Source organism: Nelusetta ayraudi, unplaced genomic scaffold (genome assembly GCF_046127955.1).
Source record: "Nelusetta ayraudi isolate G7.1 ecotype Tasmania unplaced genomic scaffold, CSIRO-AGI_Nayr_v1 ptg000100l, whole genome shotgun sequence".
In the NCBI taxonomy this organism is placed as follows: Eukaryota; Metazoa; Chordata; class Actinopteri; order Tetraodontiformes; family Monacanthidae; genus Nelusetta; species Nelusetta ayraudi.
This window is the reverse complement of record NW_027466150.1, coordinates 188807-214860: the sequence shown is the minus strand read 5'-3', so window position 1 is coordinate 214860 and position 26054 is coordinate 188807. Positions and strand designations below refer to the sequence as shown.

Below are 26054 nucleotides of genomic sequence, written 5' to 3'. Positions count from 1 at the left end.
TATCACGTTTTCTGTCACAATCTTTTGAAATTAGCAATAGCAATAGCAGTTGATTTTTTTTTTTTTATTGTTGTTGTTGTTTTTTCCCCTTTATGTCCGCATGAACCATTTCATCTTAAAGCCCGCCTCCCTCCACCGGCCCATGTGTGTTGGAGCACCCCTGCAGTATGTTTACCTTTATCCCTTGAGGGCTTTAGCCAGACTTCTTAGGAGTAATCCCATTTCTTCTAATCCGAGCCTCCTTCCTGCAGCGCCATCCCTCCCCAACCACTGACATGCTGTCATACGCACAAACACTCACGCACATGCAGTCCAGATTCTTCCATTAGTCATTCATGTTGTTGGACTACTGCTGTCGCTGCTGTGGATTTACGCTCATAAAACGCCATGGACCCTACTTCTATAAGACGACTCCCAGTGATACCTGGGTAAGCGCTTGATGTGACAGTGTGCTGCGACAGAGAGTGACTGAGGCTGGAAAGGAGACAGAACCCATGAGGGCAGTGCGGTAGCTGTGCGTTGTGCTAATGATGGTCAATTTGTTTATTGTAAATTTTGGTTTTAGTTAAGTATTTCTTAATTATTCTACTTGTGCGTCTCCACGCATCATCCTTCCTGATTAGCTGATGAGGTTTCTACGCTTTGTTTTGCAAAGAACCTTTGGAAAGTGTTGATTTTTTTTTTTCTTTTGGGAAAAACAAAACTAGGAAAAACAGAAGCCTTCAATATTAGCTTTAAACCGTTAAACCTCGTTTCTCCCTGGCAGTGCAGGGCCATCAGGTGACACACAAAGCGAGGTGTTTAGCTGTCTCTGGGGGTATTAGTATAAGCCTCAGCTTCTTTCTTGCTTTCAGACACACTTACATTTCTGAGCAAAGCAAAATGCAGGTGGTCTGGGTGACCCCTCAGCTCCCCTCTAACACTCTTTATTCATATATACAAAGCAACCATGGAGGCTGGGGGGGGAAGGAGGGATCAAAAAAAGCAAAGAAAGGCAGCAAAGGCCTGTTTATCCGTTGAGTGGTAACAAAGCAAACCCTCAGTTCCACGGCAAACAATTTTCTAAGTCCTAACGTCAAAATGTCCGTGCGCAAGGAAATGCAGTTGTTGCACATTTCTGTACGTGTGAACAGTGCGTTAAAACAATAAAAATGTGCAAGGTTTGATTTACATATTTCACATCTTCAATTGTACTTGTTGAAGATGAGGCTGCATCACATATGCTTGTGTGCTACATGTTGTACATATGCAAAAGATAGTGATGTCTGCTGGGTCTCTAATGATTCACCAGCTGCTGGCGTACACACTTGCTACGTTGTGGTGTGTGTGTTTGGTTGACGTGCTAAATTTTTCAAAGCAGAAGGTAGAAGTGATGCTTAAAACTTCCAACTGCACTCATGGAAATATGCAATTTGGCACAGTGAAGGTATAGCTGCCATGTGCCATGTGCTGGGGATGTGGGGAGTGTGTGTGGCAGTGCACAGCACTGTAGATAAAGCAGCGGAGCTAAACATAAAAGCCCTTTTTTTTCACCTGATCCCTGTGACCCTTCGTCTCGGCCGACTGAGAATCAATTTTCAAGGTGCAAAAAAACGAGTCGGCACAGCACGTGATCGGGGTATTGATCCATCAGGCGGCATAAATATTACACCTTGTTATTCCGGAAGCCTCGCTTCCCTGTCATGCTCGTTATGATCTCAGCGCCTCATTGCTTCCCAGTGGGCCAACAACCGCGCGGGACAGAACACAGAAATCAATGTAAACTTACTTAGCAAATTTTCCCTGTGTTCTGCTCCTGCTAGCAGTGATAAATAGAGCTCTGGTTGCCAGGTGGAAGTCGTGGGTGCGTTATTTACGAGAGCAGACGGCGGGGCAGAAGTGAAAGCAGGGAAGGAGGATTAGCAACCAGCGCCAATTTATTAGCTGGCAAACTGACACGTGGGGGACCCCCCACTCCGCTCCCTCCGCCCCCGACTCTGGCAGCGGCAGACTGGAATGCAGCAGGTCTCTCAGAGTAATCCGTTACAGCTGTGTTTGACAAGCCACGGTGTCGTCTGCGAGGGGGAAGATCTGCGTCGTCTCCCCGGTCGGTCAGCTCCTCTGAAGTCCGTGGTTAATCATTCGATGAGAGGGACGCACGGCGAGCTGGAAAGGCAGCAGCTGCCTGCCGCCGAGCGCTTTTCATGGATGACAGATTTGTGAGTCACAAAAGAGGAGAAGGGAATGGAGGATGTCTGGACACTTGCCGTCTCAGCGCGTCCAGTTATCCAGTTGCGTTAAAAGCGTTTGCATCAGGCTTTACGCCCCCATCTGTGGTTTTCCTTTGACGTTGTCTATTTTTGTCTTGATCGTGTTATATTGTTTAGAAGAGGAACGTTTGTTGATTAAACGCCCAATGTGTTCGATTCAAATTGAATAAAAATATATATTCTCTTGGCCATATTACACCACTACACATCTTTAAAGACGACAATGAGGATTTGAGATCAAGCAGGACGTCACAAATCTAACTTTGAGCATTGTTTGCGAGGCGCTTTCTTACCATTAGAGGCTGCTAAATGTCACACGCCGGGCCTTTAAGCGAAAGTAAATCTTGGCTGCTGGACAGAAGGGTAAACACAGACGAGACGCTGTCTGCCATGCAGCGTCATTAAAATAACTGATGGCATCGTTCAGCATCCAGACTCGGCTCTCTGCCTTTAAACATTAGCCGACTGGCCTCAGCGGAGTCTCCAAAGTGGCTGAGAATCGCAGCCGCCAGTTGATGAATGGCTCTTTTGCGAATAATTAAATGTTGGTCCTTCTCCTTTAATTTCGGCTATTAATCCAAGTGTCAGATTAAAGCCTAAATGAAATAACTATGCACAAAACCGGAAAGAAGAGCTGGATCATTTACAGATGTGATGCAACTCTTTCAATTTGCAGGTGGTTCTGCAGAACCTGCTGATGTGCATGGTGTGCTTCTACTCCCTCTACTACATGGTGGTCAGTCTCTGCATCGGGCTGCTCAGGTAAACACACACACACACACACACACACACACACACACACACACACACACACACATGCATGTGTACATCGGTATGAGGATAAACACTAAACTGCAAAGGGAGCAAACAAGGTTTTGAAATACATTTTGCTGTTTTCTCCTCAGGGTTCATGAGATCAACAGCTTGCTGGCTCCGTTTGACTACACAACACAACCGTCATGGCAGAACCCAAAATACCTGGGTGAGTAGCACAGGTGGACGTGCAAGGACTCACACACAGAATGTCAGTGTTATGCATATTGTTAGTTTCAGTACACATCTTTAAGTATACCTGACCTGTTAGCTCCAGTATTTCTAACATTGTAGTTTGTCAGTTTACCCCAAAGTTCCTCTTTTGTCATTGACAGTGTGTGCACTTAATCTTATTTGTATTAGTATACGGTCATACAAGCGCAGCTGAATGCTTCAAATCCCTATCCAGTTTTGTTCAAACTGGCTCACCATTTAAGTGATCGCACCTTGGAGCACGTCTGTTACTTACGTGCAAAAACATGCAATGTGTCTTCTTCCCTCTAGTTGGCGTCATTTCCACGGAGGTGACGTATCTTCTCGGGGGCCTGGTGTTTGCCTGGATTGTGGAGGAGTGGGTTTGGGATTACGCCATAACTGTCACACTGCTGCACGTCGCCATGACTGTGGCAGGTAATGACGCACATGCACGCCCGCGCGCACACACACACCCACACAAACACATACACATGTACTAGCACACACAAGCGCAAAGTGGATCAATAGAGCAGCAGAACAGCTGATAGGATTCTGGCTTATGCAATGTACACACACACACACACACACACACTGACCACCAGACATTTCAAATGTTCCAATCATGCCCTTGCAACCATAATATAGTGTGTTTAGAATGTTTCCTTGCTTTTTGAGTGAAAAAGATTTTTTTATTTACTTTGCAGTGATGTCGGACTTCCCTTCGGCTGAGCACTGGTGGATTGCTTTGGGTGAGATCTCTATATGTTATCTAATTTTATCTTCCTTTTTTTTTTTTTTTATTCTAATCTGCTTCAGTGTTGTTTGACCATCCTGAAAATCTTCTTCTCCTTCTCCCCACCACAATATTACTTTCAAAAGTGCCAAAACTAGCAATTCCCCTGCAGACCCTCCCCATGATTTGATTTCCCCTCATTTATTGAACCTTGTGCTGTTGCTGCAGGTTCTGGCTTGCTGATGATGATATTTGGAGGGCAGCTGCTGGCCTACAAGCTCTTCAGAAGCAACTTTGTCTACCCGGCTGAGCTTCAGAACTTCTAGCACCCTGACTAATTAACAAGGAAAGCTTTTAACTGGCTCACTTGTTAATCTTGTCTGTCTGCATACATGCCACTGTTCAAACCCATGGTTAGATTGATGTGGGCAACTAAATCGGTCTGCTGGTCCAGTAGTTATTCTGTTTTTAATTCCAAACACACTGTAAATGTTGTTACAATATAGACACCAGATCCATTCTTGTACAAATGACCCAGTATCTATTTTACTATATTTTATAAACATATGTACAGTTTAACCATTGTTTTGTATTCTTTCTTACCAAACTTCTCTGTATAAATGTTGTGCTGAAAGGTGGAAAATGCATGAAGCCTCTGCAAAAAATACAGAACATGATCAACATTATAAAGTGTAGATATTAATACTTGTCCCTTGCAGTGATGAGTGAGATTGATGCTTTTGTCTTCGTGTGCAAATATATTTGAAAAATATTTTGCTTTTAGACAAAATTGCTCTGTCTTTTACCTCGAATAAGGACGCGAGGATGATTTTTCATTGAAATAATATCAGCTAAATATTTTTACAGTCTCTGTGCCCGCCTTAACCTGCACACAGCCTTTCTCCGGCTGTGGTATGTCTCCCCCATGTGGTAAAAGGTTGCAATCGTCAATGATTCCTCGTATTTTTCTGTGTCAAACTTTCTCTGTCACGCCCCACCTTGGAGGAAGAAAATTTTTCATGCCCTCATGCCCCCCCCCAAAAAAAAATTTGGTGCTAGAAGCCTCAAATTTGACGTGGCTGTGTCTTGAGGGATCCTAATGAACCTGCAAGTGGTCCCATGTCTGTAGGACAAAATTGACTTTTGATCCCATAGACTTGCATTGCATTAGGGTTAGCGATAAGGCTGGAATTAGGGTTAGGGTTAGGGTTACTACTGGAATTAGGGTCAGGGTTTCGGGGTTCCTCATGGGCTAGAAGCCCCAAATTTGACGTGGCTGTGTCTTGAGGGATCCCGATGAACCTACATGTGGTCTCATGTCTCTAGGACAAAGTTGACCTTTGACCCCATAGACTTGCATGGCATTATATACACTGATATTTTGCTTATATTACAAATAATTATGTCGTCTTTTTTCAATACAACACATTGTTTCCCACCAGTTTCTTCTTTCGGTGTTCAAGTGAAATTATTTGTTATTTGCTGAGTATTAATACTAAAAAATATATAAAATCCAGCAACGTTTTTAACCCGTAAGTTTTAATGTGATGTAGTTCCTTTATTGACTTAGCTTAAACTTGAATATAACGTAGAAAGAAAAAAAGAAAATGTTGTTCCTCAAACTGTACTGTCTTGATAGTAACTGAAGAGGGCGCCATGCATGGCTGTCTGAAACCCACCCAACTTTAAAGTCAGTTCGTCGGGGTGCGCCTGAAGTTAGCGCAAGTTTGTCCCAAACCCTAACTTTTTCTGGCTGGCGAGACATTAACTAACCACAAGTCAAATGTCTGGAAACGGATTAATACGCAGCATTCAGAGTTTATTGGACAGCGAGCAACGCCTCAGAGACCAGGTAACGAAGCTGTGGCTAATGTTAGCCAATTGGCTAAATGCTTATTGACCAACACGTGTTTTGAAATGCACCTACAAAAATGGCGTGTGCTAGCCAACATCAGTAGGGAGGAAATTTTCCAGATAGATAAGAAAACAAATACTCGTATAAACACTGGCGAGCCACTGGCCCGTGCTGTGCGCGCCGTGTTTATTTATCTTGTATGAAAGTTGGCAACACTTGTCCGGAGACGTCTTAATAATCAGACCAGTTGAATTCAAATTAAGAAAAGGACATGATTGATAAATAACTGTCAGCTATAAATGTGGCAGCAGACGAAGTAACCTCACTAGAAACGATGTACATTGCCCATAATTCAGATGAAGCCGAAACATGGTTTAAAGGGATTGTTAAACCAAAATTGAAATTTCAGAGTCAGTTTGATCGCCTGCGTCATCAGATGAGTGACGTCCTGGGAGATGGAGGGATCCTGAAAGAGGTGGTCCAACCTGGAACTGGCACACCAATACCCAGCAACGCTTCAGTATTGAGTATTGCAGTCTTGATTTTGCCTTGACGATGTAGTTCCTCTTGAAAATGATTTTGTTTTGCAAAACCAACATATTTCTCTGTACTCCACAAGTATATTACTCTGGTTTCCTGGAGTATGCAGATGAGCCTTTTGAAACAAACACCAACTTCAAGTTCCCCCGCATGATGAAGTTAGGCAGGGGTGAGTTAATGGCAGTGATTTTCTCATTCATTCAATTAGGTTTTTTCACTTGCATAATCTTAGGCCCTCACAAATCTTTTATGCGTCAACAGATGTGACGCTGGCTGGACTGGAAGTAGGCCTTCTGACCATGAAGAAGGGAGAGTTTTCCCGCTTCCTCTTTAACCCTCAGTATGCGTTTGGGGACCTTGGTTGTCCTCCACGCATCCCAGCTGCTTCCGTAGTTCTGTATGAGGTTGAAGTCCTGGACTTTCTGGACTCAGGCCAAGTGGACGACTTTATCGAGCTGGACCTGGTAGGTCTAAAACATTCACCTATTTTTCTTCTTTAGAAAAAGTATATAGCCAATGTGGCTTGATGAATGTGATCATTGATATTGTTTTTCTTATTTGCTCTGTCATCAGGAGGCCCAGAACGCAGCCCCTCTGTCCACACTTCTTGAGGTCGTCAACACACTGCGCAGCTTTGGGAACCGCTTCTTTAGACAGGGCCGTTTCGACAGTGCCAAAGATCGCTATAAGCAGGTAGGTAGATCTTTCAGTTTGTTTGTTTTTTCTGGTTTTGTCATTACATGTGGTAAAATGTCTGTATGTTGTGTCTCATCAATTCCCAGGCTGTGATGTTGCTTGGAAACAGGGAAATGCAGAGCGACCCTGAGAAGCAGAGCATCCGGGCAGCTGAACTTCCTCTCCTCCTCAACCTCTGCTTCACTGCCCTCCGCCTGGACAGTCCGCACAAAGCACTGAAATATGGCAAGAAAGCCCTTGAGATCGACTCAGGCAACACTAAGGCTCTCTTCCGCTGTGGACAGGTCAGACAGTGCTTCTGTGTGTATGATCAGATAAAAAGTCTTGAAAGTTTGAGTTTAGATCTTGAGTGATTCCAATTCTTCTCCAGCACATTACATGGATTTCTGTTGTTTCTGTCAGGCGTACCTGGAGCTTCAGGAGTACGAGAGCGCCCAGCACTGCCTCTTGTCTGCCCAGGCCAAGAAGCCTTTTGACAGTGACATCAACAACCTACTGATGAAGGTTGCGCTGTACGTCTGACTCTTGTTATTTAGAGGAGCCGTGATTCGGCTGCTTTTGATTTGACTTTTTTCACTTTGAAAACAGATTTGCTTTCCAAGCTCAAGCTGCAAATAATATTTTTACATGAATTTTTTTTTGCGTGTGTGTGTGTGCTTTGCAGATGCTACAGGGACAGCCTGGACAAAGAGAAGGACATGTACTCCAAGATGTTCAGCGGCATGAGGGGAAAGTAAAGGCGGAGAGAGTCACTCCCACGTTGTAATGCGGCGCTGTATTGTGAGAACAGTGTCTATCCTGTGGTGCAAATCCTCAAAGGAATAATTTTACACGGATATGATCGTGGTCTAAACATAGTTTGTTGTATGATTGACTCTTTTTGTTCAATGTTACGATTTTGTTGATTTGAAATTGGGTGATGAAAGTCCTCGTCAGAGGGATTGTAAAAAAGGGAGTTGGTTTTTCCCATTTTTGTTTGTTTAAGTTTTTCTGAGAGGTAAACATCTGAATATCCTCAAAGTGAGAATAATAAGAATGAAACTGCTTGTGTTAAAATATTATCAAGAATTTAGCTCTATGATCAAGTGTGCTGTACATTCATCTTTCCTCTGCCTGAAGTTATTATCACTGACAAAAGGTTAATTGCATTGCTGTCAGCAAATAGCAATTTGGTGAAGGCACCGTGACGCATCCCACCAATAAAACACTTATTTTGAAAAGCTAGCTTCTCTAAAATGGACAGTAGAGGGTGGTGTAAGATATGTCTGATTTGGCTCAGCACTTCCTGTGAATGCTGCAGCCCAGGATAACCAGGAGCGGAGCAGACCGGGGTAAGATGATGAGGGATCAGAGGTGGAGTGGAGCAGATGGAGGAGAAGCCAACTGATTGACCTTCTTTGGCTAATCCTCTTCTCACAGCGTGTGCGAGCAATTTACTATCATCTCCCAGCAAGTGAGCAGCAGGTCACGTCTTGCTGAGGACGGTCTGGACACTGACAGACACCATGGTCTCCAGGCTTGTTTACTATCTCCGGCGCAGGTGAGACAACATCAAGATGCATCGTTGCGGCGCTAATTATTGGCTGGTACTGATGTTTGACGGCATAAGGCACTTAATCTCTGCTGAATTAGCTTCTGGGCCTTTCAATTTTTCATTTTTGTGTCCCATAGATTAATCATCCTTGCATGTCCTCAAAAGTTAGCATATTTAGCTTCTGTTTACAGCCTCCTGCAAAAAACAACAACAAAAAAACTGGTTTAGCTTCTTGCTGTAACTAATGCTTTGTTGCACACTCCACGTGTTAGGAAGTGGACAAAATCAAAGTGGACTGGAGGACAGAACCAGCACCTGGCTGAAGGTGTTGACACTGACCTGGGAGAGGCTTCAGTGAAGTGCCAATGTCCTTCACAATTTACCCAGCTAGCTTAAAAACTTGTTCACAAAATGATATACCGGACCTTGACATTGTGGTTATCGTGTGAGTATGTCGACCGCTTGTGAACATGATGGGTTCTATTTCTAAGCACGCATCCATCGTCTTAATAAACTCCTCCATTTTAAAAGGAAGTCGGCCAATACACGTCTTTGAACACCAGGGGGCGGCGGCGGCGCACGTGAAACTTTTTGCCCGATGCGAGCGGAGTGTGTGCGAGCGCGTATGTGCGTAGTCCAACCCCTACTCTGCTGCCGCTGCTCCTTTCAAACCCGCCAGTTAAGTCGAGGAGAGGAAGACGGCAGGAGAAGCGGCAAGGAGGAGGAGACCCGTGACAGAATGAGTCGGTGGCCCAACATGGATGTGGACGTCGGGCCGACAGCTCGTCACTAACTCGGTGGACTGAGAGAACACACTCGCGCTTGGTAAATGGATACGAGTCGTCGTGTGTAGAAGCTGGTGCGTTAAAGACCGAGGAGGAGAAACATGAGTCGGCAGCAGCAGCAGCAGCAGCAGCCCCAGGGAGTGGTTTTGACGGGTTACCACAGTAACTTGGAGCCGTTACCGAAAAGCCGACCGCGTCCACCCGCCCGTCCGGTGGACCCCGAGCCGGAGCCGAACGCACCCAGGTGGGATTTAAATACCAGCAACGGGGAATTGGGGGGGGGGAGCGTGTGAAGTTTTGTGACGAAAGTCCATGTTTGTTTGCAATGTGTGAGAGGGGAGACAGCGCCAGGGAGCAAAGGTCAATGAGTGTGTTGGGTTTTCTCTCAGCACGGCGTGTTTTTTAAACGCTGCGTGCCGCATCGTCGCCGCCGCACCTGGCCAGGTAGTTTTACACCTGATCTCCATGTAGGGGTGGAGCGCTGTTTCCTTTTAACAACGTTTCGCTTATCAGCGTATCTGCACGTTAACCTTGACTTTGCGAGCGCCTATCACTCCCACGACTCCTCTGAGGCACCGGGGATAACCTTTTGTTCGATAAGGACGTGAACCGTAAACCTCAAAGCACCGAATCGTCACTTCCGCTTACATCTCCAGTGGAAATGCTGGACTAGATGCGATATTTTAAAGATCCCATTAAACTCGTTTTATTTAACGTTCGCTAAACGATGTTTGTCTGTCACCTGCCCATGACCCGCCAAGAAAGGCCATTTGCTTTTCTTTCTTTTTTTTAAAAAAAACTCTGGTGTTGTGTAATCAACCCTTTATGACGTCATCAAAGGCCATGGATGTGTCACCCAGGGTTATCGATGTTCCACCCACCATTCCGACCGCATTGTTTTTGTCCCTCATTGAACCCATCTATTGTCCAACAAAGCGGAAGGCTGTAAACAGAGGGTTAAATACGCCGCTTTCTGGAGATGAATGATAAAATCAGCTTTGACCTTTGAAGGCACCGACAATAAATCCTCCCAAATGACACAAAATAAAGACGAAAATAACCTCTTGCCAAACTCAGGCAGTGAGCTCCATGAAAACATGTGCAATGGACCGTCCTTTATTTATTCAACCCTTCGTTTTTCCTCTGGAGAAACATTTTTCCCTCACCCTCTTCAGTCAAAAGCCCCGTATCAGGCAAAATTCCCCTTCCCAATGTTTTCTAATCTGTCCCGTGTCCCCTTGGTGATGTCACAAAGGGAAGTCACACATCAGATACACTGCCAGCCAAGTAAATGATCATCCCTCTTCGACCTTTTTTGACCTGATATTTGTTTTTGTTTATTTTTTTTTGGACACAAGGTTGTGAAAAGAGCCCTAAATATGCGGAAAATGTGTTTTTAATTGGTGTTGTTGCTTTTCGCATGGTGTCCCTCACCCACGATGTCAGCGTGTGTGTGTGTGTGTGTGTGTGTGTGTGTGTGTGTGTGTGTGTGTGTGTGTGTGTGTGTGTGTGTGTGTGTGTGTGTGTGTGTGTGTGTGTGTGTGTTCCGGGTGGCTCGTCCGGCTGGCTAAAAAAACAGCATCACGTTACAGCTCTCCTTTGTCTCTTCTCGCACAGCTGTGCGTGTGTGTCCTGTCTAGGTTAACACCAAGACTAAGTATTGTGGTCGGTAAATTACCCTGAAGAGGAAATGAGAGACACAGGCAGAGAGATGGTCAGAAAGCCTCCGTTCCTACCCCGAGTCAGGGACATTTGACCTCAGGTTACGTTCTTCTGGGAGCGAGGAGTCCTTCCTGGCCGTCTTCCTCACTGAAAACTTCAGAGGAAGGGTGGGATTGCTGGGTTTTATGTTTTATTATGAAGTAACCAGAGCTCCCACCCCCAACCAAGACCAAGTCCAGGCATTTGCGAAATGATTCGCCATCCGACCACTGTGCCAAAATGCAATACTGCACAGGAAGTGATGTTAGCAGAGGAGGGCAGTCAAGCTGTGAGAAGGTCACACGGGCTTGGAGGAACGCACGCTGCCAAGTGTTCCATAATGTCGGAGTGCTGCTTGGATTGCGAGCAGCCTTTAAAGTAAAGGAACGTTGGCCGGTCAGAGGCCTGAAGAAAAGTGCAAAGGTTGGAATGCTGGATCGTTGCCTTACTTCCTCGTGTATCTAACAGAATATACAGTCAATGATTGGTTCAAATTGTTTTGTTTTTTTATATTCTGCTTTTATATGCTGTTGTTTTTGGCAATGAAGCCCTCTACTAGATGTAGCACACAAATTATGTTGTCAAACACAGGAAGCGTTCCGTAAAAAGCCGAGTTTCCTGTACACAAGTATTTTGTATCTCACCTTGGGAGGAGTTGAAGCAAAATAAAAGTTGTTGGCCAGTGGATAAAAACCAAGAGCCCACATACTTGTGTGCAAGGCCACAGATCCTGGTCTCATCACAAGTCGTGGTGGATGACGTGCGACCAGATGGCGAGTGGCAGCGAAGGGAAAACACAGGCTGCATCTGTCTCTCCCCACCAATGGCAGCTGGCCGACACCTGTCGAGGTGAACAGGTTGCCACCCGCTCGCTCCCACCCTCCCCTCTCATGGTGGCAGCTGGATGACCTCACTTTGTCAGGTTGCAGTCGGAGTATCAACAGGGGCTGCGTCAGCCACGCCCACCACGGTGACGGGGAGTTTGAGTTTGCAAATCGTCGTTGAATTTGAATGCGAGGCTGCCGGCGTCCCGCTGCAGAGTATTGTCTGTAGTCATAGGGTAATGGTGTTCGCCCCGCAGCGGTTGGGCCTAAGCTTGATAAAAGACGTGTAGATGGAGGTGCAAAGAGTGGACACCCCACCGTTTTCTCCTAAAGGAGAACCCACAGTGTGTGTGTGTGTGTGTGTGTGTGTGTGTGTGTGTGTGTGTGTGTGTGTGTGTGTGTGTGTGTGTGTGTGTGTGTGTGTGTGTGTGTGTGTGTGCGTGCGTGCACAAGAAAGCAAATCCACGTGTGCCGCCGCTCACGAGCGTTATCGGGTTTTGTTTTAAGCTGGCACGGCTCCACCATCTACACACACTTTGCACGGAGCTTTCGAGGAGGTTGTTTCATTGTCATTCGTATCTGCCGAGATTAATTTTTAACACAACGCCTTTCTATTTAAGTAAAAATAAATTCAAATCACCCAGGCATAGTTAAAGGGTAATCTGGAATCTGGAGACGGTACAATAGAACAAGTGCAAGTGTCTTCAGGTGTGATAGGAACTTGATGCCTTTGCTGAGTGTGACAGCTTGGACCAAATATATCATAGCTGATCAGTGGATTGATCTACAATGGGATGCTTAAGAAACACTGTCATTGTTTATGCCAATGGATGGGATTGGACATATATAAGTTGGCAGTCAAATAATCAGAAAAAAATCCATCTATTTATCTCTATTTTTTTTTTAATCAAAATGTATTTTTAGTGCCGATCAAAGAACACACAGACACTTTTTCCTTCAGATCTACCAGCAGCAGAATCTAAAAATAGCTCAGTTGTAAAATCTCTGTGAATGATTCTTAATTTAGCTCTAAACTAGCTAACATAAAAAAACTTCCCTCCTGCTATCAGACTCTAAAACAGGCCTGCTCCTAGTGGACCAACACAATATAGATGAAATATTTTTCTATACACCCCAGGACCCACTGTACTTACTGTACTGTAGTCTATTTCACACACATTCATACCTGTTTTTTTATTTTTTTTTATTTTATACTAGTTCTTTTATCTTATTTTATTCTTTATACCTGGTATTTCCCCTCACTGCTGCGTCTGTGGCGTTTTCTCATCCAGGTAACCCTTCTGAAGTTTCACAGAGGGGAAGAATTCCATACCGTTGTGTACTGGAATGCAAAACAACAGCAGAAGAGTCGCGTAACCTTTCTCCAGGCTGCTTATCTTGCATTGTTCAAATGTCTGGGAGATGCAGCAGCCAAATTTGGAATTGTTTCCATGAAAATACCACAGGGCTTGTGAAGAAGTCTCCCTGAATCTTTTTTTTCTCCCTTCATCATCTTCTCTGACGTGTGTGTGTGTGTGTGTGTGTGTGTGTGTGTCCATACAGCACCGGTGTATTTGCAAATCTCTGTTTTATGGTTCAGTCAAAGTGATTTGCATTCTGCGGCGTGAATAATTAACCCGGCGCTGCTCCTCCTCCATGTTATGAATCTGCCTCTGAGGTAAACACAGTGTCAGGAATGCATACAGGACAACCAGGTGGGTTGTTGTTCCCCTCTGGTGAAAACCACTCAGTTGCCGAAAGCTTTCAGGCTTGATGATGTGGTTGGCTGCTGTCATCAAGAGGAAGGAGGACAGTTGGGGGCGGAGCCAGATGTGAGGAAGGGAGAGGAGGGATGTAATAGTGGGAGATGTAGTGGTCAACTGCTTTTAAAGGGCCAATGGCGATATTTACACATAATAGATTGATGGTTAAATATGACAAAATACAAATATGAAGTCAGTCTAAAGGGACATTTCGCACATGTGACCATTTTGGACCTGCAGTTTATTATTTGGCCGACTGATTTTTTTTCAGTCTGCGTCCACTCTGCATGAGGGAGGAAACAACAATCTCAGCCATGCGTTTCATAACAGAAGAAGGAGAGGAAGAAGAAGAAGGTCAAACAGTTCATCCTCGTTTTTTACACTTGACCAAAGTGTATTTACTTAAAAAAGAAAAATCCATATTACGTATTACACACTGTACAGTTGTGTGGCAGGGGTTCTGCTTTGGTATGTGGCCTCAGCTCAGCAGGGTTCCCCACCCTCAAACACAATACCCTTCATAATCCCAAATTAATTAATACAGAGCATCAACTCAGGATTGTTTGGTCTGCTCTCGCAGTTGGTCTGATAGGCACCTGCGTGCGTACACAAGTGATCAAAAAATGTGCAACATACCACCATTCATACCAGTTGGAACTTGTTTTCCCCCTCCGGTGTGTTCTGATACAATCGGCAATCTCGCAGTGACTCGACTCCTGGCAGCAGCAGCTGATGCAGCTGCTGCTGCCAGGAGTCGTCTTGGAAGACGGGAGAGTGGAAAGATGATGACAGCACGTTAGGAGATGGTGACGGGCAAACCACAAAGCACTCGCTGACCGCTGACTCCCTGCGCTCGGTGTGGAAGTGAAGCGGAGCAAGAATGTGCTGCGTTGGATAATGCAACTTCCTGTCCCAACAAGGGGGTCTTTCACTCTCAGAGTTCAACAAATGCTTGAAATGTGACTCAAGTCAAGGCGCATACTCTTTTTTTTGTCGATGCTCTATCAGCGGAGCTAATTATTGTGTTTTAATGAAACCCAACTTGTGTGTATGTGTGTGTGTGTGTGTGTGTGTGTGAGAGTCTTGAACCAATAAAGCCCTTTGACTAATGTGTTAGTCAGCGGCAGTGTTGTGGAACACTGTGGCCACGGGTGACTGGCGGGAAAAGGACGCTGACAAAACCTCAGATGCAACAAATTGAAAATATAATACTGTTTATTGTGTCTGTCTAAAGGAGTTGATTGAACGTTGATCCATGAATAGAATAATGCTTGTCTCTAGCTTGCCTGTTATGTCTCAGGAAGAAAGCAAGGCAGAAGACGTTCCTAGAACTGAGGATTTTTGGGGCTTTTGAGGAACGTATGACCGTAGGAACTTTGGGTTTTAAGAGCATTGGACCCTAGAACTAGAAGGATTACAGAGGAATGATGCGGTTCTCTGGAGATCTTCTTTTTGAAGGTCGCCCTCCACTGGGGTCCTTTAATAATGACTTGTTTTTATCCTCTGGACTATGTAACCCTGCTCTGGTTTATCCTGTTGTTTGGTGGTGGTGGCTGTTTCCTCTCTGAGAGTGTCTCAGTAATAAATGACACCATAAACAGCGAGTTTTATGACTTAGTTGACATCATCCCGCGCTATAATTAGCTCGACCAGGCTAAAGACACGCTGACTGCTGAAGTGAAGGCAGCTATTCTTAGTCACGGACGGCTGATGTGCTTGTTAGTCGCCACACCGCTGGCTCTTCCTGAGGCTAAGCCGCAGGCTGTCTTGGAATCGGACCCGTCTGACTCGCTGACCTCCTCCGCTCTGAGTTTTTCCGTCTCTTTAAACCATGAGATGAATTCACTGCTACATGGAAGCAAATCAAGGCAAAGTCACGCCTTCCAGTGGGTGATAAATACGGCCCGTGTTTTTCTGATAATGGTTTGAGTACAATCCAGAAGTACTTTTATGGAAGGTTCGCATACCTTAACGTGGCCAGGTGCAAAGTGCAGGACCGGGAGTGAAACCGCCGCCAAGGCGAGCTAAAGCTGCCTTCTCCGCGTCTTTGTGTCAATAAAAGTTTTTTTTCAGGACAAGATGCACAGACTCGCAGATGTTTTTGACAAACTGGAATCGAAACGTTTTTTTTCGCTGCCTTCTAGCCGCAAGTACACCGTTCAGCAGATCCAGAACTCACATGGAGAGAGGCACGCGAGTACCAGCAGCAGCAGCAACAGTCCGCTGGTGGGCAAACCAAGCGCCGCTTCGTACCCCGGGTGTCGGTCTAGACCCAGCTCGAGTCCCAGGCGCAGTCCCAACTTCAGGTCCCGACTGCAACCTTCATGTCGGAGCTACAACTCTCAGGTAGGCACGGAATTCACTATCGCTTCTGTTTGTGAGCAGTTTCTTCTCTGCTTCTCCCAAATTTCCACGTTATCGCTTGTATAAAAAAATAAAACACAGGTGGTTAAAACAGAAAGTATGTGGTTGTGCTTTGTCTCAGTAAGAAGCTTCCTTTAATGTAATGTAATTAAATGTAAGCTCAATTAGTTTGGTTGCCTCTCATCCATGAGCAAACATGAGCTCACGTGACTTGTTTACAACAAGGTCTGTTAATATTAATTATTGTTAATGACCCACATTGCAATCTTTGAAATCAATTAAGCCTATAATCAAATTGCAACTTTGATAAATGGATTATACTGGGAACAGTGTGGAAACATGTTATGCTTCAGATTGTGTTTTTATTTTTTTATTTTTTAACTTTGAGCACATGGAACTTCATAGATCTTCCCTCTGTGAAACTCCTGAATGGTTACGTGGATTTAATTTTTACAGTTTACATTCATTATTTCTCCTGTATAAATGGATGCACTTCATGAAGTTCAAGTATTGTCAGGACAACTTTTCCGCAGAGCTGGATTTAATGCGCAGCTACACCAAAGAATTTTGTTTAGTTTTCGCACCAATAAATTCATTCAAGCTAAATGTTTAGACTGAATCGCAAAAACACGATCGTAGCTCTGTCCTAACACAGAGGTTTTATCTGTGCTGCATGTGTGTTGAGTCTAGTTGGTGAGCGCTCTGCTCTTGTTTATCTTATAAAGATGATTTTAGGCGAGATCCGAAAGATCCAACCGACAAAAGAAAATCCATCGCTGGTTTGCTTGTTTGTGTCTCAGGACTCGCTGGATGAGCTGGAGATGGACGACTTCTGGAAGGAGCTGGAGAATATCTCACACTCGGCAGGAGGAGCGGGCAGAGGGGAAGGTGGAGGAGAGACCCAAGAGGAGGAGCAGCAGAAAATTCCTGAGGGTAGGAGACACGGCGTCCAGAGTCGCCTTGACTCCGCCAACCTCACAATCCCCCCCCTTTATTAAATATGTCGTCGCAGTTGCTCCTTATTGATGCGATTTGATCCTGAAAAATCCTCCGGAGGTGATTGCCGAGTTTGCCGAGGATCATTCGGGGATGCGTTCCCCAGACATACTGAGGTCGGGAGACAAAAGGGCACCGCTATAAAAGACCACCCGGCCCCTCGTGCAGCGGGAACCAAACAAAGCAGCCAGCGAAGAACAAAGAGGCTGTTCTCTTTTCTTTTTTTTTCGTAATTGTTCAGTTTCTGGTCGCTTCTCGTATCTACGGTTTGCAGCGATTTTGTTCACCGAACCAAGGCTCCAGATGTTCAAGAAAACAACATGTTTAGCCCTGTGTTTACAGCCTCCTGCAAAACGATCAACTTTAGCTTCATCCTAACGCCGCGTTTCCATTACCCCCTAGAATTATGCAAAACCTAAATATCGCGATAAAAACCTGGTAATGTAAACACCTAAACTTTAAAAATCCTCTCAAATATCGATAAAAGGTTTTGACACTCTCATGAGGTGGTTTTTCAGACGAATAGACTTAGAAGTATGTGGCAAAAGCGTTATGGAAACACTTTTTTTTGCATTAACACGTCAGCGGATGTGACGTATGGGGTCACATGACCACTTGACTTCATATCTGTATATGGAAACGCAGCTACTGATGGACACTTTGTTGGACCTTCCACATATTTGTGAGGGCATAAAACTGTGTGGTCTCAGAGGGCTGAGCCAACATCAGGCCAGGTCTGTTGCACTAGCCTTGCAGAGGTAGCAGCACCCTTGGTGACATCATACAGGGCTGTTTTGAAAAAATAGGGTGGACTTTTCGACATAATCTGGGACCTTTTCAAATGAAAATAAATGTGAGTGTGAGACGTGATGCCTGCGAGCTTCTCATTGTGTCCCAGAAGCGGTAAACACGTCTGTTTATGATAACAATTGTTCTCTGGCGCAAACGCACACTTCCTGCACAGTGTGGCCATTTTCCCCGGAGACGTCCGGCGCTGAGCCTTTTCCTGCACCTGTAAGATTAGGTCCTGCTTTGAGGCCCCTTGTCTCGTCTCCCCGACACCAAAGTAATAGTTTAACTGTAACTCACACGTTCCTTCACTCTGAATGTCTCTCCGTTCTCTCATTCAGATGGGGAACAAGAGGAGGCGTGGCTTACAGAGGCGGGTCTCGCACAGATGGTGGACAATTCGCTGGCCCCCAACGTTGAAGAGGTGACCGACATCCATCCTCTTTTTTTTTACACCACCAGTAGACAAACATAAGTCATGTCGTCAAATGAAAGGGAATTTGTGTTCTAACTGATGGGGTTTTTTTTTATGTGGGACTGGCTGACAGGAGGAGGACAACAGGGTCTTCCTGTCCACACTGACCCGAGCTCAGGCAGCGGCAGTAGAGCGACGCATGGCGTCGTTCCAGCAGACGCTGCGCCGGCGGAACCGGCAACATGTTCCTGATGTCCGGGACATATTCAGAGCTCCTGACAAGGTCCACACAGGCACATAAAGAAGAATTAGACCATTTGTTTTTGAAATGAAAAATACATTGTCCTGTTGTTAAATGCTGTTTTTTTTTTGTTTTTTTCAGTGGAAGTTCAATATTTATGGTACACACGTCATATTACAGGTGTTCTGTTCCCTTTTCAACTGAAAGACCCCTAAAATAACACACATTGTGTCACAGGCCAAACCCAAAACTGAAATAGTTCCACATATGAGTCTCTCAGACAGTGCGATTAAGACGTTGCTCATACACAGGAGTTTATTTTGAAGTGTGATTTGGCCTTCTGTCCCAATGGAAAGATTTTTAGGTCATGCAAACCAGAGAATTTGGGGGTATTTTTCTACTTTTTACTGCTTCTGTTGATTCAGGAGACCAGTGTTCTGAGGGGTTGACCCTTTAAGAGAGGACAAATGGCAGACAGAACCAAGCAAGAGAGAGTTACTTTTAACTTTAAATGTGCATCCAATCTTTGAATACACTGGAGATGAGAGGCATTGTATTGTATTTTATTTGTTTGTTTGCACAGCCTAGTCAGGTACGTTGCCTCCCGGCTTCTGGCCACCTTTTCTTTTGACTCAGAGGTCATATCGCCACCACTTGGTTTGGCTGTGAATGAATAGCAAATACATTTCTTTATCTCTACATATCTAAGGTCTTAAATCCAAAATAGTTGAGTCCTTTTTTTTCTTTTCTTTTGTTTTTTCCGATGGAACCCTGAACGCCTCTTCTTCAATCTTTGAGTCATTGGACCCCCAATTTAAAAATACAGGGACAAAGTACAGGCAGGCTTTAAATCAGCTGTCACTGCATGAAGAAAAATGCATCCTGTTAATATTCACCCGTTCCTAAAAGTTGAAGAGTGATTTTTTTTTGTGCAGGAGGTGCTTTTCTTCGCCTCATTTTTGCCCGAGTCAATACATCGTCGCTCACTAATTTACAGAGGAGCTAATATGTAACATGACGAACGCAGCGAGGAGGTCTGAAGTGTGTCTGTGCTCCACAGGCCGTCGAGCCGAGGAAAGAAGGAAGTGAGAATGGACGCAAAGAGGCCACTGCAGCTGGTAGGTGCATCACACACACACACACACACAGTCACACACACACACACACACACACACACACACACACACACACACACACACACACAGTCACACAAGCACATGTGTGTGAGTCAGCAGTGGGAAACAGGGCCCAAATAAACTTCTGCATAGCAACTCCCAATCCCCAGCCTGCACAATAGATCAGAGACACTTCCTGATTTATTTCAAGGGTCCCTACTGTAGAGAGGTCGGGTCGAGCCTGACACTATTTGATCCTCCTCCAAGGCAGCACTTGAAAAACACGCAGCAGGCCCTGACTCCCTTCCTCTTCCTGCTTGGCTCTCATACCGCAGAGGCATCAATGCAGAAAAGCACCGTTAACAGCCCGTCCCTGTGTAAACATTTATACGTTACAGATATTTTATTGGTTCTTTATTCTTCTTCTGTTTTTTTTTCTTGTTTCCATGCTCCTGGACAGAAACGGAGACGGAGCTGAATGTCGAGGTGGCCTTTTCCGAACAGGCGCTTAATTACCGGGACAACCAGCTAAGGTCGAAAGCCACCAGCCCCAACTCACCTGATGACAAACTACCAGTGAGTTGCACACAAAAGTTGCACAAAAGCACACTATTGTGTTTAAATTGTACTGCACACTGGTCAACACACTGATTTAATGCATCATAGATACAAAATAGAACATTAAACAGCAACAACTGGGATTTTTTGCTTACTTTTGCATTTATTTTATTTTGTTATCTTTGGAAATTTTGATGTGTTTCATATTCTGCAAAGCTTGTCTGCACTGCCATCTGGTGGTCAAGGGTGGTATAACAGGTTTGTTCTCTCCGCTCCAGTTATTCCCATTTGTTTGTTTTGTTGCAGAACTTTAAGCTGCTCCGAGACAAAACTGGTCAGACCAAAATAGGAGATCTCTCCACTTGGGATATGAAGAAGGTGGAGTGCTGTTCTGAATTAGTGAATTGGTAAACACAAGAACATGTATTGACAGCAGTAATAACTGTCCAGCGTGGGTTCGAATGCTCCCTTTAGGTGCGCAGGCTGGTGCTGGTGGAGTCGACGGCTCTGTTTGACACGGCTGGCATCGACCTCAAGCCCAAGAAAGCTGTCAAAGCCAAGACGAAAGGTTCACTTCATCCCCCACCCCACACACACACACACACACCCACAAACACAGACACACACAGCTAAGGAAAGAACTAAACCGCTTGTTGTTAGATAGATAGATAGATAGATAGATAGATAAATAGATAGAAACGTTATTGTCTGTTTTTCAGTAAAAAAAAAAAATTGTCTTTGACACAGCTTGAAATAAATAAATAAATAAATAAAATAAAATAAAATAAAATAAAAATACACTCAAACATCTACAGAAATCAACTCTCTGTCTCCCTTGCTCACTCTCTCACTCTCTCTCTGTTTGTGTGTGTGTGTATTTAGAAAGTGGTCTGTTTGGTGTTCCCCTCACATCCCTATTGGAGCAGGACCAGAGACGGTCCCCTGGGACCAAAGTGCCAATCATACTGCAGGAGGTGAGACAGATTTTAGCCCCGTTGTTGAATCCCAGGGTATATTTGTGTATACTACATACTTTCTTTCCCTCCCCACTCTTTGTCCATTCTTCCAGCTCGTCAAGCACATCGAGAGCGAGGGACTGGACACGGAGGGGCTGCTGCGAATCCCCGGAGCCACCACCCGAGTCAAGGTCGGTTGAGCTCACCTTGGCATCTGGCCATTTGTTTGCTTTAACAGTGAAACCACCGTGCAGTGCAGTGAGGCGGCACTCAGTGAGCATCCACACCCCCCCCCCCCCACCCCCCGCCCCTCCCAACCCTCCCCACCAGGCGCTGTGTCAGGAGCTGGAGTCGTCCTTCTATGACGGCGTGTTCTCGTGGAGCCAGCTCAAGCAGCATGACGCCGCCACCCTGCTGAAGCTCTTCATCAGGGAGCTGCCCCACCCGCTGCTGACCGTGGAGTACCTCAACACCTTCGTCGCCGTCAACAGTACGTGCCGATAAAGCTCTCGCTCTCTCAATAGAGCTCCGGCTGATAACGTGAACAATGCCGCACTGGTTTCTTGCAGAGCTCCCCACCAAGAAGCAGCAGCTGCAGGCCCTCAACCTGCTGGTCCTCCTGTTACCACAAGCCAACCAGGACACTATGAAGGTAAATTGGGCACTTGGTTTAATATTTTTTTTAGCCGAGTTGGTGCACAGCTGCAGTCTTTTTGACTTTTAAATGACTAACAACTTCCCACTACTTTGAATTTCACCCAACGTTTTTCTTAAACAGGCAGCTGTAAGTCAGGTCTGACTTTGCATGAATAAAAAGGGAATCTTTTTTCATATACTGGCTGATTTATCAAAATCTAAAGAAAGGTTCAAATAAGCATTTGTCAGAAGGTCAATTAAATCCAGTTTACTCAAGCAAAAAACCAAAGGATGGATTTTCATCCATAGAAAGTTCATCACCAAGATACAAATGCACGTCTTTTTTTTTTTTAACATGTACATTTTTTGCTTCATAAGTCACCTTCAACACAATTTTCCTGAAGCTGAACATTTTGCATTGGTTGAATATTTTCCTTTTTGCTCCCTCAGTTCTTGCTGGAGTTCTTCCAGCGTGTGATCGACCACCAAGCCAAGAACAAAATGAGCCTCAACAACGTCACCGTCATCATGGCGCCCAACATCTTCATGTTTAAGGGCTTCCGCTCCAAGGTCACGGAGCAGCAGGAGTACTCCATGGCCGCCGGCACCGCTAATATCATGCGGCTGCTCATCATATACCAGAACCTCCTGTGGACGGTGAGAATCAAATGAAAGAATCAAAGACCTGCATATTTTTTGATGTGGACGTAACATTTCAAACCTTCGTCTGTGTGTTTTCTGTGTGTCCAGATCCCTAAATTCATTGTGACTCAGGTACGACTGCAAAATGCAGCAAATCAGCGGAAACAAAACAAAGAGCGGGCCGTAAGAAAACTGCTGAAGAAGATAACCACGGAAAAAACGTCTGACAAGCCCCCGCAGGAGGTGAGGGGTCTGGAATGGCGAATGGTTCGATCGCACATCTTTTCAGTGCCAGTATCACCGTTAGGAAGCCGGTAAAGTTTCTGCACGCTGGAGTCACGTTATATATGTTGGACAAAGACCCACGTTAGCAGTAAAGTTGCAGTAAAAAACAATAAATGGGAGAATCATAGTAAGTACTAAAGGCTAAAGTTCACCAGAATTCACTCACTTTTCGTGACCACAGTCATTTGTTCTGTTTTTTTCTTGAAACAGTGCCACCTAGTGAGGAGCTTTAAAAATCGTAACAAGTACGGTAGACTAGAAGCATATTTTCCCCTGGTGTAACATACTGTATGCGCCAGCTGCCATTTAGCTGTTATTTCTTCCAAATCACGCACACTGCAAATCCTGATTTGAAAAATCATTACTGTTTCTGTCTGTTTGGCTCAAATGGTTTAAAGCGCAAAGGCTTCGTCCAAAAGATTAATTTCTGTGAACCTATGTATTTAAATGGGTGAAAATGAGTAAAAATGAAACCTGCAGACATTTGCTGCTAATGCATCCAGAGTCTTTGGCTCCTCGATGGCCTAAATAGTTGATGGCCACTAGAGCTGCCTGGCTGTGTTTGTGTCCTTGTAACTATGTGGTTGTGAATGAATGCAGCGAAGTAGAGCGGCAATTTACAGATTCCTGTGAAATATAATTACCGGGGCGAATGAGTAATCCTGTTGGTTTAGCCAAGTGCTAGGAGGGCCAGACAGCGTCTGGAGTTTATTAAACAAGGGCGCAGGACCTCATCCAAGTGCGCATTCCTGCTGATGGAAGCCCCTTTTCTCCTGTCAGGGGTTCGCCTAACACGCTATTCCAAAAGTGTTTACACAGTGTGAGTGACGCTCTCGGCTCGTGTCTGTTTACAACCAGGAAAGCTCGCAGGGTATAATTCGGGTCCAGGCGCCGCAGTTCAATAAAGTGTCCATGGCGGTGCAGCTCACAGAGGAGCTCAAGGCCACAGACGTGTTGACGCGCTTCGTCAGCCAGGACAGGTAACCAGCTGACAAATGCACAAAATGTTTTTATATATATTTTTTTTGGTTTTATCAGCTGTTTGTCCATTACATTCTGTGTCCTGCTTTCCCCGTTTGTCATCCCAGTTCAGTGGCAGTGAAGCTGGAAGATCTGTGTCTATTTGAGATTGGGGGCAACATTAGTAAGTCCTGCTGTATGTTTGAAAAAACGAAAAAAGGCCCAATGTGCAAGATTTGCAGGAATCTCTTGGCGCGAAACAGAAAAGATAAATTTTGACTGTTGATAATGGTTTAAAACACAACCTAATATATAATAAAACAGGCTTTTGTGCCTGTTTTATTACATGCTACTAAATCTTATACACTGGGCCTTAACTACAGTGTTAATTAGAGTGCAGTCCCTTATCGCTGCAGCAAAGACATCATCATACGTTTTATCTCTCGTTTGTAGATGAGAGATGCCTGGACGGGGAAACCTACATGAAAGACCTTGCTCAGCTGAACCCGGCAGCAGAGTGGGTCATCAGAACTGCGCAGAGATAAACCTGCAGTCCACTGGACCACTCTCTTTATAACCACTAAAAAAAAAACCTCTGTGGTACCTGCAGATTCGAGCCCACCTGGACTGTTATCTGTCACTATGTTCCGGCAAACGCATGTCTGAAGAAATATATGTAAATGTAAAATAATGCCTTTTTATCATTCCTGCAATTTAAGACGAGGGACTGAGAAAGGATGAAAAAAAGAATAAGTGCTTTGCCTTTAAAGAACCCATCGTGAAACAGACTCTACAAGTGTTTTCCGACAGTAATGAGTCTGCAGCAGTAACTTGAAGTCCATCCTTTCCCTTGTTTCACTTCCTTTCATGTTTGTTAAAATACACAGTTCTGCAACTCAGCCTTCAAGGCCACTAAAACCCTTACTGGCACTTCTCCCAGGCCTTGGTTTTGTCTCCTTCCAAAATCTGCGGAAGGTCCAACAAAGCTTCAGTTTTAGTGTGAAGCTGTTTAAATGTGCTGTTTTCTAGAGAGCTACGTGTGTGTATATATTTTAGATAATTATTCATGCAAGGTTGCGCCACTGGAGTCTGGGATGGGAAAAAAATAAAGACCTGGAAATTGGTACGGTATGGGAAATTTGAAAGATCACATTTTGACAAACAGAAATTTGCATCCTCAACTGATATTTCCCCAAAATTTCGAAGTAAAAGCACCTGTTCTGAGAAGCCTTTATAAGCTAAACCATCCCCTGTGGTTGTGCTGTGGTGACAATACTAGTCTCTGACTTTGTGATTTTTTTTTCAATACTATGAGTATTACTCACAAGCACTGATATTAATTACCACTAATACATGTTTAATAAGTGTTGTGTCAGGTTTGATAAGCTGAAATTTAAACCTTGGCACAGCACGGTGACAAAACTCTAAGGATTCGTGAGAAAATATTACGAGTTGGATTATCATTTTAACACCTGAATGGCCCTGAAAGATGACAAATGGTCAAAATATCAGTTATTGACACATTTCAGTGGAGCCAAGAGGCAACTAACGGAACAGATCAAAGGCTTCCCGTGTGTGTGTGTGTGTGTGTGTGTGTGTGTGTGTGTGTGTGTGTGTGTGTGTGTGTGTGTGTGTGTGTGTGTGTGTGTGTGTGTGTGTGTGTCCTCCCTTAAACCTTATGTTGTTACGGATGTCGAGCCAGAGCACGCTATGATAACATCACTCGTTATTTTGCCTTTTTTAAACACTTACGTTGGAGTGTGTTGCTGTGTGACTCCATCTACATGAGCTGCTTCTTCTAACTGGTGTACAAATGTAAACAAAACCATTTTTGTATAGTCTTAATTATCTGTGGTGAAGCAAGGAAATTTATAAAGTCACTTTATCAAAGGTCACTTTGAAGAGGTTTTATGTAAAAAAAACAAAAACAAAACTCAATTACTTTAAAGAAACATCTCAACTATGGGTTCAAAAAGAGAAATAAAATTTTATGTAAACATTTGATATGAATCACTCTCACGTTGCTGATGAAAGTTTGTGGACGCTTGTGCTTTTGTTGATTGTTTCTTCCTGAAGACTTCAGTTTGGATGTTAGTGGATGTTAGCATGTATGTATTTGCCATCCAGCCATCAACTTCTCTTGGTTTTAGCAACAAAAAAAAAGAGGCTAATTTTGTGTGGTTTCTCACTTTAATCATAGCATCATATTTTATTGGCGCCCACAGTTTCTCTTAGCTGATGCTTCTGTGATGGAAGTGTGAACAGCAAATGTCTTTTAAAACGAGAGACTTGATTTACTTGCAGACGCATGTCCTCATTTTTACTGTGAATGTCTTGTTTTTGTCGACTGCTATGAAACGATAGCCTAATCAGTCTGTAAATAAACATGCAGGTATTGTCATACACCTT

The 26054-nt window shown here is 44.5% G+C and overlaps 3 protein-coding genes across 4 annotated transcripts; all 3 read left to right on the top strand.

Annotated features, from left to right (window-relative positions):
• The first annotated feature begins 290 nt into the window (after positions 1-290).
• tmem244 (transmembrane protein 244) lies at positions 291-4637 on the top strand. The gene is made up of 6 exons (XM_076048397.1): positions 291-428; positions 2926-3011; positions 3155-3231; positions 3567-3692; positions 3962-4006; positions 4219-4637. Exons 1-6 carry the CDS (start codon positions 336-338, stop codon positions 4314-4316), a joined length of 525 nt encoding a protein of 174 aa, XP_075904512.1. The 5' UTR covers positions 291-335; the 3' UTR covers positions 4317-4637.
• Positions 4638-5653: 1016 nt separating this feature from the next.
• On the top strand, positions 5654-7907 carry fkbp6 (FKBP prolyl isomerase 6). 2 transcript variants are annotated; one of them, XM_076048360.1, is made up of 8 exons: positions 5654-5842; positions 6255-6372; positions 6465-6554; positions 6647-6849; positions 6959-7078; positions 7168-7365; positions 7484-7585; positions 7746-7907. In XM_076048360.1, the coding sequence occupies exons 1-8, from the start codon at positions 5774-5776 to the stop codon at positions 7845-7847; spliced, it is 1002 nt and encodes a 333-aa protein (XP_075904475.1). In that variant the 5' UTR covers positions 5654-5773; the 3' UTR covers positions 7848-7907. The 2 variants fall into 2 exon arrangements, with proteins under 2 accessions (XP_075904475.1, XP_075904476.1); XM_076048361.1 differs by having other exon boundaries at positions 7484-7593.
• A 1304-nt stretch (positions 7908-9211) lies between these two features.
• Positions 9212-25646, top strand: arhgap18 (Rho GTPase activating protein 18). Its single transcript, XM_076048346.1, has 18 exons — positions 9212-9644; positions 15833-16034; positions 16853-16985; positions 18179-18261; positions 18386-18535; positions 19554-19611; positions 20069-20184; positions 20473-20544; positions 20641-20734; positions 21049-21140; positions 21236-21313; positions 21453-21612; positions 21692-21774; positions 22209-22415; positions 22509-22643; positions 23544-23665; positions 23774-23829; positions 24099-25646. The coding sequence occupies exons 1-18, from the start codon at positions 9502-9504 to the stop codon at positions 24188-24190; spliced, it is 2076 nt and encodes a 691-aa protein (XP_075904461.1). The 5' UTR covers positions 9212-9501; the 3' UTR covers positions 24191-25646.
• Positions 25647-26054: the final 408 nt, after the last annotated feature.